Raw genomic sequence first — 16280 nt, 5'->3', positions numbered from 1 at the left:
CTGTGGCAGTCGTCTTACATGGAAAGGGTTAAAAAAGTCACATGAAGTCTAAAATGTCTAAAGTCTCTTATGTGAATTCTCAACACCAGCAACCAACAAGGCTGGAGTATGATACATGATAAACTCTGCTGGTCTCTTTCAGATCCAATAATGAAACACAAAGAATTAAATAGGTAGACTTAAGAAAACCCCGAAACAATACTTCTTCTACCTTCACATAACTTATATTTGTTCACTGATGTTATCCATAGTCCACAAACACACGGTGCTTTCAATTTTTACATTAAAGTTTCAATGGAAAGACTTCCAGAGAGCAGAATAGTATATAGTCATGCAATCAAGTCACATTTAAAACTTTCTTGTAATAAAGTAAGTAAACACAAATAGAGGTCACCAGCAACAAGCACTGCACACCCACTGAAGAAAATTCACATTAACTATTTCTCAATCGGCATAAATATTGCTTTCAGCACCAATGAAGCCTTACTGACAGGTAGCTAAAATGAGGACGATGACCACATGGAAACAACTTTTTCAGTGCCAAGAGTTTCCAATGCCCTCAGCACTGAATCTGAAGGTGGACTAGGCACAGTTTACACAGGCTTCTTCAGAATGTAAAATAAAGCAGCATTTACTACCATCTGCATAAAGTGTGGAAGCCTAATACACAAGACAGCAGAGGGGGTGACTGGTGATAAGACACGAGGAGATGGAATGAAGCTGCATGAGGGGAAGTTCAAGTAGGGCATTAGGAAAAAGTTCTTTATGGAGGGTGGCTGGTCACCAGGACACACTCCCCAGGGAAGTGACTGTGGCACTAAGCCTGACACAGTTCAAGCAGCATTCCAACAATGCTTTTAGTCACAAGGTTCAGTTTCAGATAGTCCTGAGAGGACCAAGGAGTTGGACCTGATGATCTTTAAGGGTCCCTTCCAACTCAAGAGACTACACAATTCTATTTCCTTTAAATTAAAAATGAAGTTTTGTTAATTAAAAAAAATAGTATTAAATACAATCAGATTTTACGGATTAGACTTCACCAGATAAAGGCAGAAATTAGAAGGCTGATATGACTGACTTGGAAGAGGAAAGAGACAATTTATTCTTCAATTTGGAAAGATCACAGAGAAAGGGGAGTTTATATGCTTTATAAACTGTGTATATGCATGTACATATACACATGTCTGTTAACATATTCTGTTTACTGTTGTGCATTACCAACAGAACTGGAAGTTCAGATCCATTAGAAACAAAATGGTCACCAGTGGGATTACAAAAATTACAGCAAATTCCTTAACATAAATGCTCTTTTTTTTTCATAAATGTGAAATGACAGACAACCTCACCCTGCTCTGCAAACTCATGCTTAAGTAAAAATAATTTTAAAAGTTAGGATAATACTCTTTTAATATCACATCATATACTATTCTTGAAATGAGAACTTTTGGCTTTATTTTTTAACTTTGTACTTATGTACAAAGGCTAGAAAATGTGATCCCAATCTTGGTGAAAGCTTTTACTTGACTTAGGTAACAAAAAAATAAGCTACCTTGCCATCTTTCTCTTATTCCTCAGCATAAAACAAATCTGAAAGAGTAAATTAATAAGTTGCCACTGAATTGTCAAAATCCATCAGACTCGTAGTTTCTCAATTCAATTTACTGAATTGTGTTTTTCATCTAGAAACCAGACTTAAAAGTGAGTTTCCGCTGTTCCATAAAGGCAAAAAAAATCATGCTCTAGAATGCATAAGAAGTTTGGATTTCTTACAGAATTGTTTTTGAAGCCAACGTTGAGATGACACGATTTTTATCTGTCAATGTAAATGTAAAAAGCAAATTTCACTTTTAACTTAATTAATAGAAAGAATTCCTTTTTTAAAATCTAGGCCATAAATCATTACATACTTCTGGAAAAAAAAAAAAAGAGTAGCAGCAGAAAATAATTTTAACAAATTGAAGACAACTACACTAGCACGTTTCCCATGCACTTGTCCATGAAGCACCATTTTCTAAACTTATCATATTATTATTCAGATTTATTTTAGAGAATCAATAGTTTTGATGTCTTTTTTGTGTTTCACAAGAAGGGTATTAGAGTAACTTTTTTTTTTTTTCCAATTTGAAAGGTCAACTGTCCATAACTACAGGGCAAGGAAATACATACTTCTAAAACTTATGCAAAAAAACTGTAAATAAAACGAAGAATAAAATAAGTAATCACAGTCCCGCATCTTACTTCATCAGGCATCTAGATGTGACGTTAACAGCATTACAACCTTGACTTTCCCCAGTCAAACCCTGGACGTAAATATTTTATGTGTGTACACACACTAGCAAAATTTTATAGACAGGCTTAAACACCTGTTTACAAATCTGTTACATAACTCAGTGAAAAATAAGAGCAATAGCCACAACAAAAAAACATATTTGGTCAAGAGAAAACTACAGTGTACTAAGCAGTAAGCGTGGAAAAATTCCAAAGCAGGACCCTAGAAAAATATATCAAAATCACCACAAATCTATTACTCTTTTAAACTGAGTGTTCTAAGCACATCTTTACGTGAATGGATGTCTATTTGATATAAGTTACACATACACAAAATGTTTAATTTTTCTGAATGGCCCTGATTCAAATCCCTTCAGGTGTAATGTAGTAACATATTAAAAAAAAAAAAAAGATTAATACTAACTTTTTTGCTGGTCAGTTTTTAAGATTCAAAATTTTATTCATCTGTATGTCTCCGTTATATTAAAATCGAAGCACCTAGATGTGAATGACTCTCACCCTTCTGCTATTCCTGTTTAATTTCAGTAAGGAAAAAAAAAAAGGGGATATAACGATTTGAAAGGGCATGTCTGTCATTCATTTTCTAGTAAAACAGATGCGTTAAGAAAAAATTATTTATTTTCCTTCTCTATTCTGTCATCATCACCTGCTTGGGAGGAACATCACTGCTGTTTATCGAACCTTTACATCTCCCATTTGAGTGCACTCTCGAACACAGCGGACATTATAAGAACAGCTACAACTTCAGAGAAATGCATAATGTCCGTTACTAACTTTCATTTACTGCACACGTTTCATCAGAGGCACTTCGGAGCACAGGTCCCGTCCCTCTGTGAACAGCTACTTCGGCGTTTGCTCAAGCGGCCCTTTCTTGGGGAAGAGAGCCCTCGGCCGACCCTCCTCCAATCAGTCCGAGTGAAGAGAAAGGTGGGCCGCAGAGACAGGGTTTTCAGGAAAAGGGGAGAGAAAGAAACCCGTAACGGGGAGCAGTGGCTCCTCGCCAGGCCTCTGTCGGCGGCTCAGTGCCGGCAGATCCCAGACACCGCCACGAGGATGCGAAACCCGCCGCCCCGGGAATAAGGCCGCTTCCCTCCTCCGGGCCGAGGCCGCCATCTTAGGTGCGGGCGAAGTGGCTTTCCCTTGCCGCTCCTGCTATACAAAGGGTGGGACCACGTGATCACCTCGCCGTGCCGGAGGCTCTGGTGCCCGAACTCAAGATGGCATATAGGGCCCTCTGCCTCTTCCCTTCACTCCACCCTCCCGGCCCCTCTAGGCCTTTTCCTCCTCCTCGATGTCTTTCGCTCCGGACGCCGGCGCGCAGGCCCTACTTACTCCGGGGGATAGAGGCGCAGCTCCTCGATATCTCCCAGGAATCCGAACAGCGTCCGCATCTGCTCACTGGTGACGGCCGAGGACAGGTTGGTGACCTGGATGACAGAGGTGGGGCCCAAAGGGAAGCCCAGCGGCACCCCGATGCCTCCGCTGTTCATCATGGCGGACCGCTTACAGCCGCTGTGCTCGCGGCGGTGCCGCACACAGCCGGAGAGGCGGGCCTGACGACAGAGAGGAGCGCGCGGCGCCTGCCAGAGCGTCTTACTGCGCGGCCGCTCTAGCGGCGGACAAGACTGCTCCCTGGAGGAGCTACCAGGCGAGCACCCGCTCCTCAGCTGTCGGCCGGGGCCCCTGGGGTAGCCGGCGCTCCCGCACTGCGCAGACCGACGGGTCGCGAGGGAAGGCGCCTCGCGTATTGAGGAGCCAGCCGGGCCGGCGCGGGGCGGGACCAGTGCGGGGCCTCGGCCCCGCCTCAGAAACGGCGCGGGGTGGCGCGCGGCCCAGCCGTTCAACAGCCGCGTGCACCCACGTCCGCCCTTAGGCACGGGCCGGGGCGTGCGCTGGGACGCTTCAGTCCCGCAGGGAGCAACGGAGCTCCGCCTAAGCTCGGGGTACCAGAGAGTGTGGGTACAAAACCCCGCCCATAACAGAGCAGTGCTGGGTCCATTGGGTATTGATCGTGAAATCCGCTGAACGCTCTGCTAGCGAACTGAAGTACGCCCACAAGGAAGGGAAGAAAAATGTTGACCTCATCAACGCTTAAAAGTTCTTAAAGGGTGGATGTGAGGGGGATGTGGTGACGCTTTTTTACCGTAGCGTCCAGCGACAACACTAAGAGTCATGGACGAAGGTTGAAACACAGAAAGTTTCACTTAATCACAAGAAAAAGCTTCTTTGCTGTGAGAGTGAGCTAGCAAGGGCTGCCCAGTGAGGGTGTGGAGTCTCCTCTGGAGGTTTTCCAGACTCAGCTGGACTCGTTCCTGTGTGACCTGATTGAGTGAACCCTACTTTAACAACGGGTTAGATTGGGTGATTTCTAGAGATCCCTTCCAACACCTGCCATTCTATGGCTCTATAAGAAAAATAGATTTCCCATTCAAATTTTCTTTTGGTAGCCAAGTTTAATAAAAGGTAGTTTAATTACCCTTGGGAATAAACCCTTGAAAACACCCTAACTGTGCAAACAGGAAGAGATTTGAATGGAGTAAGTTGTTAATGGCTTTGTTATAAGTGGACTGGGAATCTATCTCATTTAAATTGATTTTACCTGCAGTCACTGTTCAAGTTCTCTTTAAAAATTAAATGGACTGGAGAAAATGAGTCAGAGCTCACTTCGTGTGGGTGATAACTGTTAATGATCTACTGCCATCTTTTCTTAGGTGGTAAAGAACTATGCATCTTGGCACTGAAAGATTTAAGGTTTCAGACATGAGTATTTTAATTTTTAAGACTTTCCATACTCCAAACCTGAACTGAGAAAGGACTGAAGTGTTTTGAAACTATCTCATCTGAAAGAGATCACATATTTGTGATACTTCTCTGAGCAAGTAGGTCAGTTGTCAAAGAATCTCCATAGATAGGTCTGGATAGTGCTTCCTTTATTGCTGCTTAATAGGTTACAGAATTTTAGGTAATTCCAATCAATTGTCAGAGATTGTTTTATTTTTAAATGCATATGTTTCGGGTAGTACTTATCTCAAAAGCATTATCGGTGTGCTCATTCTTTTTCTAAATGGAATCCATATTTCAAAGGTGCTAAGATTTAAAATCAAAGTTAAATCTTTTCTTTAAGGCATCCTGGTAGCTTTCCATTAGTCTAAGTTCCAAGAAGTTTAACTGGAGATTTAACAGGATTTTTTTATTTTTTTGGTTACATACTGTGTAAAAGTAAACTCTGGTATGATTCTTCTATCCATAGAAACATTACGTAAAGATTTTCTGTGTTTTGACAGGCACCTCGTATCCAAAGCCAGTTAGCAGAGGTACAGAGCTATAACTGCTTTGAAGATTTCTTTTTGCAACTCTCCGTGGAGGATACCAGAAAAATTAGTTCTAAAATTTGCAAATAGAAAAGTTCTGTGATTTCAGAACTGACTGGGATACTCCTCTCCAGGTAAAGCCTTTAGTAGTACATATGAAATTCTAAGCTACTGGTCTGCTTCTCAAAAACAAAACAGAAGCAAAAACACTTTAATTTTTTTTCTTTTCAGTCCCTGCCACAGGACAAAATTTGCTTGGCAAATAATACAAATAAATTAATGTGGAAACCACAAGAACAGCAAAAAAGAAACCAAACCCCAGCACTGAAAGCCTTGGTTTACACAGGCTTCCCTTAAAATGCAAGCAAGAAGTAAGCAATGACTCTGTTTTCTATAAATGCTCAAAACTTCAAAGTAATTAAGAGACACTCCATCTCCTATAATAAAGACAAACCTATTGGGGGAAAAAATGAAGTGGGTCGACATGCCAAAGGGGAATCAATGTAGAAGCAGTGCCCAGACATCATCTTCTATCTAATCGACACTAAACAGACCCACATTAACATCTTATGGGTCGCTGTGGGCCAAGGGAAACCTTCAGTTATGATTTGTGGATTAATACACATAGAAACTTCTCTGTTTTTCCACCCATTTTTGTCCCTTCTGCTAACCACACTGGTGCACTTAAGATTCAGGAAGTAAATTATTTTTGCTTACCTTCACCTTGCTTGTAGGAGCAATAACATCAGGTTAACCAGTGAAGACCAAGGTGTGCCATGCCTGCCGTGCAGAAGTCTTTCAGCTTCTCCCACCTGTGGACCCCAACATTGGTCTTCTGACAATCCACACAGAAGGCTGTGGCTGAGCTCTGGTCCTGGAGCTCAGACCATGATTTCAGCATGCACTTTGCCATTGTAGCTTTAGCTGGACTTTTTGGGTGCTTGTCAGGACTGCTCATTGTAGTCAGATCTCAAAAGTACGTGTCAACACCTTTCTGGAAGAGGACGGTTATTAAAAAATCCCATTCTTAATGTGTAAAACGAGGTGCAAACTCTGCTTTGAGGGAAACGGATTTATCAGCAATCACTACGTAGCCAGGATTCTTTCAGTTTCCTTCACAGTTGCTCCTAGACTGAGTGGGACTTTGCAGTTCATAGAGGTGCGCTGTTTTCAGACACTGTAAAGACAAATAACAAATGATTGACCATCCAAGAGGTACAGGGCAAATCTCGGAATATAAAGCATTTGCTTGCCCTTACAACCACAGACCTTTTTCTTTAATCAGCTGAGTTATTTTCTGCATCTGGAAGATAATCATCGCTTGTTCTTTTTAGATCCTGTAAAACAACAGCAATACATTATGCTTACACAGATTATGAAACTTAAGTTCCTCGTTACCTACATGTAAAATGGTAAAGTTTTTAAACAAATCAACTATTAACCTTTTGTCTAAGTCATGTTTCCTGATCTTTCCACTAGGTTTAAAAGGCAGTTACAGGGAAATGTTAATTGCAAGTGCCAGCAGCAAAATATGGGCAATTCAGAAGGAAGTTACAGCAAGGCCTGTTTCAGATGATGAGGAGAAAAGTCTTTTTTCTTACAAGAAGTCATCTGTAGAGTAGAGGATGGGTGGTCTGTTAGAGGTGGACAAAAGTGTTGTACTTGCTGTACTTCCAGAGGCAGGCAATAGGAATCAAATGTGGTGGGATAAAGACGGAAACATTAGAAAGCATTTATTAGCCTTCTTTAAAAGCCTTGAAGGCTTCCTGAAGAATGATGTCCACAGAGCACATCATTGATATAAAATCAAGTAGTTCTAAGTTTTAAGACATTTTAGTCTGAAAAGTAAAATTTATCTTCAGATGCAGCTACTCCTGGGGCACCAGTAAAACTTTCCTCCAGAAATCCCAAGCCCCTGTGACTGGCAAGAAAGTCTGGAGCAAGGAAGACATAACCCTTAGCAGAGGAGAATCAGGAATGAGTTGTACACTCACAAGTCCATGGGACCTGATGGGATGTTCTTATGTGCATTGTGAAATCTAGCCAGTGTCATGGTGAGACCACTATTAATTGTCTTGGGAAGGTTGCAAGTGCTTGGAGAGGGCAATGTCACCTCTAGATTCCTGATGGGCAAGCATCTGTAAAACTACAGGGCAGTCAGCCTTGCCTGGATCCCTGGGAAACTGGCATAGCAAATCCCATGAAAGCTCTTTTCATACATGATGAGGACAAGAAGGTGGTTGGGAGTTGTGAGCATGGATTTATAAAGAGAAAATTGTGCCTGGCCATCTGATAGCCTTCTGCAATGAGAAGAAGGCTCATGTGAATGAGGAGAGAGCAGTGTTCACCTTAGCTTTAACAAGGGTTTTGTGACCTCAGCCCGTAACATCCTCATAAACAAACCAAGGAAGTATAGGTTAGCTGAGTGGGCAGTCAGGTACATTGGAAGCTGGATGAACTGCCCTGCTTAAAGGGCTGGGGTCAGTGGCACAAAATCCAGCTGGCAATGAGGTAATAGTGCTGTACCCCAGGGTCAATAATGGGTCCAATACTGATATATCACCATTGTCTCTTCATTAATAAAGTGGCCCATAGTGCCACCTCAGCAGGTTTGCAGATGATACAGAATCGAGAGAGGTGGCTGATACCTTAAAGCATATGTGCTGTCGTGCAGAGAGGTCTCAGAAGGAGAAGGCAGACAGGCATCACATCTTGTTGAGCCAAGGGAAATGCAAAGTCCTGAAGCTGGCCGGGAATAACCCAGTACATGCTGGAAAACTGTCTGGCAGAAAACAGCCTGGGAATCCTGTTCACAGATCCTTAGCACAAGCAAGCAATGCACTCCTATTGCAAAGAGGGCCAACAGCCCCTTGGGCTGCATTAGCAGGAGTATCACCATCAACTTAAGGAACATGATCCTTGCCTTCTGCTCAGCACTAATGAGGGAGCATCTGGAATGTCATGAAAGCCTGTACCAGGCTCCCCAGCTCAGGAGGCTTCTTACCAATGTAAGTACCTCATAGAATAGTATAAACGGGACAGACAGACATGTCTCCGTGGTGTCCAGTGACATGACAAGAGGCAATGGGCACAAACTGAAATACAGGAAATTTCATTTCATCATACTGTGAGGGTGGTTAACTGCTGGAAGTGGTTGCCCAGAGAAGTTGTAGAGTTTTGATTCATACGTAGATAGGTAAGTTTAAGATATGGAAGCTTGCTTATTAAAATTTACAATATTAGTTAGAAAATTGCACATATAGTTTTATGAAATTGCTGGTCTTGTAAGCCCACAAACAGCTATTACACAGATACAGCTATTTCTTGTAACATAACTATTGCTCAGCACTGATAGTTTCAAGGCTGGTATATACCTATATGATGTATTACTCTGTTTTGTTTTATCTTGGTTATGTTTTGAGGTTTTAAGGTTATGTTTTAGTTGATGTTGCATTACATTATTTTCTGTTTTCTTCCCCAAGCCAAGTGGCCTGGACTGTTTTGTCCTGAACCTTAAGTGGCAATTAAGCTCTCCCTGCCCTTTGGCAATTCTCAGCCTCTTTGATACTTGAGGCTAACCGTGGTCTTTTGTTTCCCTGATGGGCCTAAACCACAAGTTAGTTCTACACTTCAATATTTTGAAATTGTATTCCACTGACAATTACAAGGCCTGCCTAGCCCTAAACAAAACTGTTATCTGGGATGGCAAAGGCCTTAGGCCAGTTTTCATCCTGTCCAAGAACCCAGGAATAAAAATACATCACAAGGAAAGTTTGGATCTTAATCCAACAGCAATCCCTAATGACCACTGGAGGAAGCAAGAGGACACCGAAAGAAACATGATGGAGGTGTACCTGGAGTGGACCAAGATGGGACTATGGGTGGGCCCTTTCCTGGAAATATAATGAATATTCATGTTTGTTGTAAATATAAGCCGAAAATCCAAAGGCTGGGGTGGGCACGTTTGGTGGAGAAATCCCCCGTGTTCCCCAGCACCACAATAAAGAATACCTGCCTAATAGTCTCATTGGCTGTTGAGTCCTGACTGGCTTCTTCACGACATCATTTTCCCTTCTTGGAGATACTCAAAACCTGGTCTGAGCAACCTGCCCTTGTTGACCTTGTTTTGAGCAGGGTGGACCTGGACTGGGTGAGAGACTCTGGGTGAGAGACTCCAGAGGGCCTTTGAGCCTCATGAATTCTTGATTCTGTGAGTGTTCTTTCCTGAACTGAGTTCACTGATTAAATCATTCTTAAATGACTACAAAACTTGGAAATATACTTTTTGTTAATTTTAACCAATAATATTCTTTAGTGATCTCAGGAAGTCATCTTTGAATATCCATTAAAAGTGATGTATTACTGCTACCTTGCTTGGAATCTCTAAAGGTCTGCAGTTGATGGAATGGTTCATTCTTTGAATATTTGTTTTGTGTTATAAGATCTTTGAGCTACTTCACAGATCATTTGCATAGTCAGGTCTTCTTCAAGGAGACAGAATCTAATGGACTTTAATTCTTGCTGTTATTGCCAAAACCGTTGATAGGCAAGAACCAGCAATGCTTTGCTCACACCTGCATTGAACAGATATTGGTGGACTGTGGTTAACAAGGGAGACTAGCATTACTAATTCAAATAGGAGAATAAGCATTAAGAACTTGTTTTGTTTTTTCCTGTCATAGAAAGGAACAATGCTTGACTTCTACTACCAAGATGTGACTAAGAACAAACAGCATTTCTGCAAACAAACCCTAGCTGCCAGTTTCCCAGTTAATTCAGCAAACTGTTTGGAATTGCTCAGGAGGTCATGTAAAGTAATAATTTGTATTGGCCAAGCAGCACATAGGATATCAAGTATAACGTTGCCAACCTAGTGACAACTGTAAAACCCTACAGAAAGCTTTGCCTGAGAAACCTCCTGTGGGTACATGAAAATTTCATTGAATTTACATCGCTGTCAGCAAAAACAGCTAATCTCAGAGCTTTGTGTTTGACAGAATATATGCCTGTATGTCAAACTGCCTTTCCCCATTGATGCAATATTTTTTTCAGTCACCAGTTATTCCTTATATGGTGTTGTAACACCTGTACTCACCTGATTTACTCAACACAATATCAAATGAAGAAGAAAAGACCATTAGGTACGTTGTTTGGTGAAGAACTGCGCCCGTGGTGGTAGGATGGCTGTATGACTGATACTTCTTTCAGTAGTCATTGCTCAGCTGAGTTAGTTGTTTTAGTCAAAAGACTAAATGTTTCAGACTGTCATAGAATCATGGAATGTTAGGGGTTGGAAGGGACCTTTAGAGATCATCAAGTCCAACCCGCCTGGAGAAGCAGGGTCACCTAGATCAGGTCGCATAGGAACGTGTCCAGGCAGTTCTTGAAGACCTCCAATGAAGGAGACTCCACAACCCCTCTGGGCAGCCTGTGCCACTGCTCCCTCACTCTCACAGTGAAATAGCTTTCTCTTCTACTGAAGTGGAACTTTTTGTGCTCCAGTTTCATCCCATTACCCCTTGTCCTGTTGCTAGCTACTATAGAAAAAAGGGATGTCCCAACCTCCTGACACCCACCCTTTACATATTTATAAATGTTAATAAGATCTCCCCTCAGTCTCCTTCAGACTAAACAGCCCCAGTTCCCACAGCCTTTCCTCATATAAAAAATGTTCCAGTTCCCTGATCATCTTGGTGGCCCTCCACAGGACTCTCTCGAGCACTTCTCTGTCCCTCTTGAGCTGGGGAGCCCAGAACTGGACACAGGACTCCAGATGAGGCCTCACCAGGGCACAGTAGAGGGGGAGAAGAACCTCCCTTGACCTGCTGGCCACACTCTTCTTGATGCAACCCAGGATGCCATTGGCCTTCTTCGCCATGAGGGCACATTGCTGGCTCATATTTAGCTTATCAATCAGGACTCCCAGGTCTCTCTCTGCAGAGCTGTTCTTCACCAGTTCAACCCCCAGCCTGTACTGGTGCATGGGGTTGTTCCTTCCCAGATGCAGGACTCTACACTTGTCCTTGTTGAACCTCATGAGGTTCCTCTCTGCCCAATTCTCAAGCCGGTCGAGATCCCGCTGAATGGCAGCACAGCCTTCTGGGGAATCAGCCAGTCCTCCCAGTTTGGCATCATCAGGGAACTTGCTGAGGGTACACTCTGTCCCCTCATCCAGGTCGTTGATGAAGATGTTGAACAAGACTGGCCCCAGAACCCATCCCTGTGGAACTCCACTGGCCACAGGCCTCCAACTCATTCTGTGCCATTGATCACCACCCTCTGGGCTCTGTCATTCAGCCAGCTCTCGATCCACCTCACTGTCCACTCATCCAAGCCACACTGCCTGAGCTTTCTGATGAGGATGTTATGGGAGACAGTGTCAAAAGCCTTGCTGAAGTCAAGGGAGATGACATCCGCAGCTCTCCCCTCATCCAGCCAGCTGGTTATGCACTCATAGAAGGCTATCAGGTTGGTTAAACAGGATTTCCCCTTGGTGAAGCCATGTTGACTCCCTCTGATAACCATCTTTTCCTTCATATGTTCAGCGATAACATTCAGGATGAGTTGTTCCATCACTCTTCCAGGGATGGAGGTGAGGTTGACTGGTCTGTAGTTTCCTGGGTCATCCTTCCTGCCCTTTTTGAAGACTGGAGTGACACTGGCCTTTCTCCAGTCCTCAGGCACCTCACCTGTCCTCCATGATTTTTCAGAAATGATAGAGAGAGGCTTAGCAATCACATCAGCCAGCTCCCTCAGCACTCTAGGATGCATCCCATCAGGACCCATTGACTTATGAGCCTTAAGCTTGGCCAACAGGTCTTTAACCTCTTCCACCCAGGGCAAGTCCTCAGCTGTCCTGGCCATCCTGTTATCCTTGCCGGACTGGGCTTCCCAAGGGTCAGCCTTGGCTGTAAAGACTGAAGCAAAGAAGGCATTCAGTACTTTGGCCTTCTCTGCATCCTCAGTCACCAGAGCACCCTCACTGTTTAGCAGTGGGCCCACATTCCCCCTCACCATCCTTCTGCTGCTGATGTACTTGAAAAATGCCTTATTACTGTCCTTAACTTCCCTGGCTAAATTTAATCCTAGAAGGGCTCTAGCCTTCCTAGCTGCACCCCTGCATGCCCTGGCAATGTTCCTATACTCTTCCCAAGAAGCCAGCCCCTGTTTCCACCTCTCATAGATGGCTGCTTTCTGCCTGAGTTGTGCCAGCAGATCCTTGCTCATCCATGGAGGCCTCCTACCTCCTTTTCCTCCTTTCTTGAGCATTGGGACACACTGATCTTGGGTTTGGAGGAAGTGGTGCTTGAAGACTGACCAGCTCTCATGGGCACTTCTACCTTCTAGAATCATATCCCATGAGATCCGTCCAAGTAGATCTTTGAAGAGGCCAAAGTCGTCTCTCCTGAAATCCAGGGTCACGGTCCTGCTTTGTGTTCTGCCCCTTCCACACAGGATCTTGAACTCTACCATCTCATGGTCACTGCAGCCGAGGTTGCCTCCAACCTTCACATCCCCAACCAGGCCCTCTCTGTTCATCAGTACCAGGCCCAGCAGCACACCCCTCCTTGTTGGTTCCTCGATCATCTGCTACAGGAAGTTGTCGTCAGCAATCTCTAGGAACCTCCTGGACTGCGTGTGCTTGGCTGTGTGGCCATCCCAGCAAATATCAGGCTGGTTGAAGTCCCCCATGAGGACCAGGGACTGTGATTGTGAGGCAGCTCCCAGCTGTTCATAGAAGGCCTCACCCACATCCTCCTCCTGATCAGGTGGCCTGTAGCAAACTCCTACAACAATATCACCTGCCTTGCCCTGGCCATTAGTTTTTACCCATAAGCACTCTACTCTCTCCTCATCCCTACCCAGGCACAGTTCGGTACACATTAACTAGGCTATTTACAAATCAGCTCACACTAATACATTTGTGGGGTGCTAAACAACTTTTTGTTCTATTTTTTCAGTCAGGCTTTCCTAATTCTTCAATTGCACACTGAATTAAAAAATAAAAACCTAACAGTCTTCAGGGGAAAAAAAAAGGTAAAAAATGGCTAAATATCAAAATTATCATTTTGAATGTAGGGAATTTCTGACATCTTTGGAGACTTCAAGAAAAAATTGAGTGAATGGTCTAAATATTTAAAATATTGCTAACATTTACCCATAGCTAGCACCTTTGGCTCCCATTAAAGCATTCAAGTTGTGTTCAGTACACTAACTTTCTTTACTTAAGATAGTGAATTTATCTGTTTAACTTAATCCTTCAGTAAATAAAGATAATTAAGATAGACATGTGTCAATCCAGTGAAGAGATACAAATAAAAATAAAAATGTTTTCCTTCTGAATGTTGTTTCACAAGCAGTAGAGATTGCTACTAAAAAACAATGTATTTGTGTAGCCTTTTGCCTTGTCATACAATCAGAATTCCAGTGTTTGGCATAGATTGGTAATGCAGAACACGGGAAACAAGTATGTCTTTTGCAACCTGAATGTTCTTTCTCTTGTGAATTAATTAAGGGGCATAATCTTTAAATGCCAGTGTCTTATTACTATGCACAGGACACCACCTGTTTAGATTGACTGCTGATGATACTCTTTCTGCCTCTCATAATCAGTAAGGAATTTCACCTAATGTATACATTTGTGCAGAGAAGCTTGCCAAGTTCTGCATGTTGCCAAAATCTTAATTCTGATCACATGGACTGTTTCTCATCAGAATACATAGCTAACACAAGAATAGATAGCTAACACAAAATCTGAAAACAAGAGTTATGTGTTTTGCCTACATCTACAGTTACTTCAGCACATTTTATTTGGGAATAAAGTGCACGTGGAAGTAGGATTTTTGAAATATCTAATGCCGTTCAGATTCACACCTCAATTCAACTTGAACTGACTTTCAAATACAGACCAATTAGAAAACGTTAACTTTGTAGAGTTTCACAGATAATAGACTCCATTCTGCACTCCAACAAATCCAGAGTTCTTCCCAAATGCTAGAAATTGCTTTCAGCCTTCTTCCATTGTTACACTATTCAGCTTTATCAGGTAGCTGCTCTCTTTTTTGTATATACCTTAGTATAATTTGGTTGGTTGATGTTTTTTCAAGACTGTTGTTTAATAGAGGAAAACAGAAAACAAACTCTTAATTCTCGGAAGTAATCCCCACTCTGCCACATCTCTAATCAGTTTGGGTTGGAAAGTGTCTTAAAAGATCAACTAGTTCCAACTCCCCTGCCATGGGCAGCGACACGTTCCACTAGCCCAGGTTGTTCCAACCCCAATCCAGGCTGGCCTTGAACACTTCCAGGGATGGAGCATCAACAGCCTCTCTGGGCAATCTGTTCCTGTGCCTCACCACCCTCACAGGGAAGAACTTCACATACTTAATTGTGATGGGATTGTGTGGAGCCACTTGTGGTTGGTAACAGGAGGAGGGGGCTGCAGTGCTGCCTCTGTAAATAGTTCCAGAAACTTCCCCTGGGTCTGAGTTTTGGACCCACCTCCAGCCTGGCCAGGCCAATCTGGCACCTTTACCATCTAAGACAGGAAATCTGTAGTCAGTAGGAGCAGGTAGAAGGGTGGGACAAGATGGAGGTGACCAGGTGGACCCTGCATTCAGAGGAAGAAGGGAAGAACAGCAGAGCTGGACCAGAGAACCCTCTGCAGCCCGTGGTGAGAGCACAGCTGTGACCCATGGAGGGCAACAGCAGGACTAGTGGCTGCCAGCAGCTCTCGGAAAACCCCATGCCAGAGAGGATGAGTCTTTTGAACCCTGATTCAGAGGGAGTGGAGAGGAGCTGCAGCCCTTGGAATGAACACACATCAGAACAGCCCATGCAGGGCTCCCTGGCCTGTGAGGGACCCTGCTCTGGAGCAGAGAGGACCAGTTAGGAGCCCATCTGCCCTGAGGAGGTACAAGCTGAAGAATCCATGGGGAAGGACTGACTGAAACCCCAATTCCCTCTCCCCCGAGATGTTGAAAGTGAAGACAGCAGGATCAGGTGCCTGAGCCTGGTGAGAGGGGAGGGGTGAGAGGAAGGTTGACTTAAAGGGTTGGTTGCTCCTCATCATGTGCTCTGGTCTCTATTGTTTTCAGTTGGGTATTTACATTTGTTATGTTTTTGGTGGTGGATTAAACTAAGTTTTGTTTTCTTCCTCAAGTTCAGTAGTTCTATCTGTTTGGCCCTGGACTGTTACTGGCAACTGAGCCCTCCTGACCTTAGGTCACTCCAAAGGCCCTTAGTACTTATGGCTGGATGTGCCTAAGTCACAACACTAATCTAAATCTACCTTCTTTCAGTTTGAAGCCATTACCCTCTCTGACTTTCTTGTAGGTCCCTTAATGTAAAAATGTATATAAAATGCATATAACAAGACCTATTTTTCACAAAGTATGAGATCAAAATATGTAAAAAATGTAAAAATCTCTTTCTAGCATAAAATCTCTCTAGCAGTAGATATTACTTTCCCAGATGAAACTTGACCTAGAAATCTTAAATTGTACCTTAAAATCCTACCCGAGACTGACAGCTGAACTCTACATCCTCAGTGTAAGCAGCTAAAACCCTTTCAAACTTCATGCTTCTGGATGGCAGTCATATGCCAGCAACAGTAGGCTGAAACAGTTGTAAGACTTTTGCATCTGGTTTATGGCAAACATGAAAAGGTGAGGACTGTGG

The 16280-nt window shown here is 43.3% G+C and overlaps 1 protein-coding gene and 1 long non-coding RNA gene across 2 annotated transcripts in view; one reads left to right on the top strand and one right to left on the bottom strand.

Moving 5' to 3' along the window:
* The window catches only part of SREK1 (splicing regulatory glutamic acid and lysine rich protein 1), a 40182-nt gene extending 36009 nt beyond the window's left edge, over positions 1-4173 (bottom strand). The window contains exon 1 of the mRNA XM_062019490.1: positions 3622-4173. Within this exon, the coding sequence (XP_061875474.1) occupies positions 3622-3782 (161 nt within the window). The 5' untranslated portion in view covers positions 3783-4173. The remainder of the gene's footprint in view (positions 1-3621) is intronic.
* LOC133628963 (uncharacterized) lies at positions 3359-9621 on the top strand. The gene is made up of 3 exons (XR_009820933.1): positions 3359-3707; positions 5574-5734; positions 5832-9621. It is a non-coding gene; the product is annotated as an uncharacterized LOC133628963 (long non-coding RNA).
* Positions 9622-16280: the final 6659 nt, after the last annotated feature.

This window comes from Colius striatus, chromosome Z (assembly GCF_028858725.1).
Source record: "Colius striatus isolate bColStr4 chromosome Z, bColStr4.1.hap1, whole genome shotgun sequence".
NCBI lineage: Eukaryota > Metazoa > Chordata > Aves > Coliiformes > Coliidae > Colius > Colius striatus.
The sequence above is the reverse complement of the archived record's forward strand: the minus strand, read 5'-3'. Positions and strand labels throughout refer to the sequence as shown.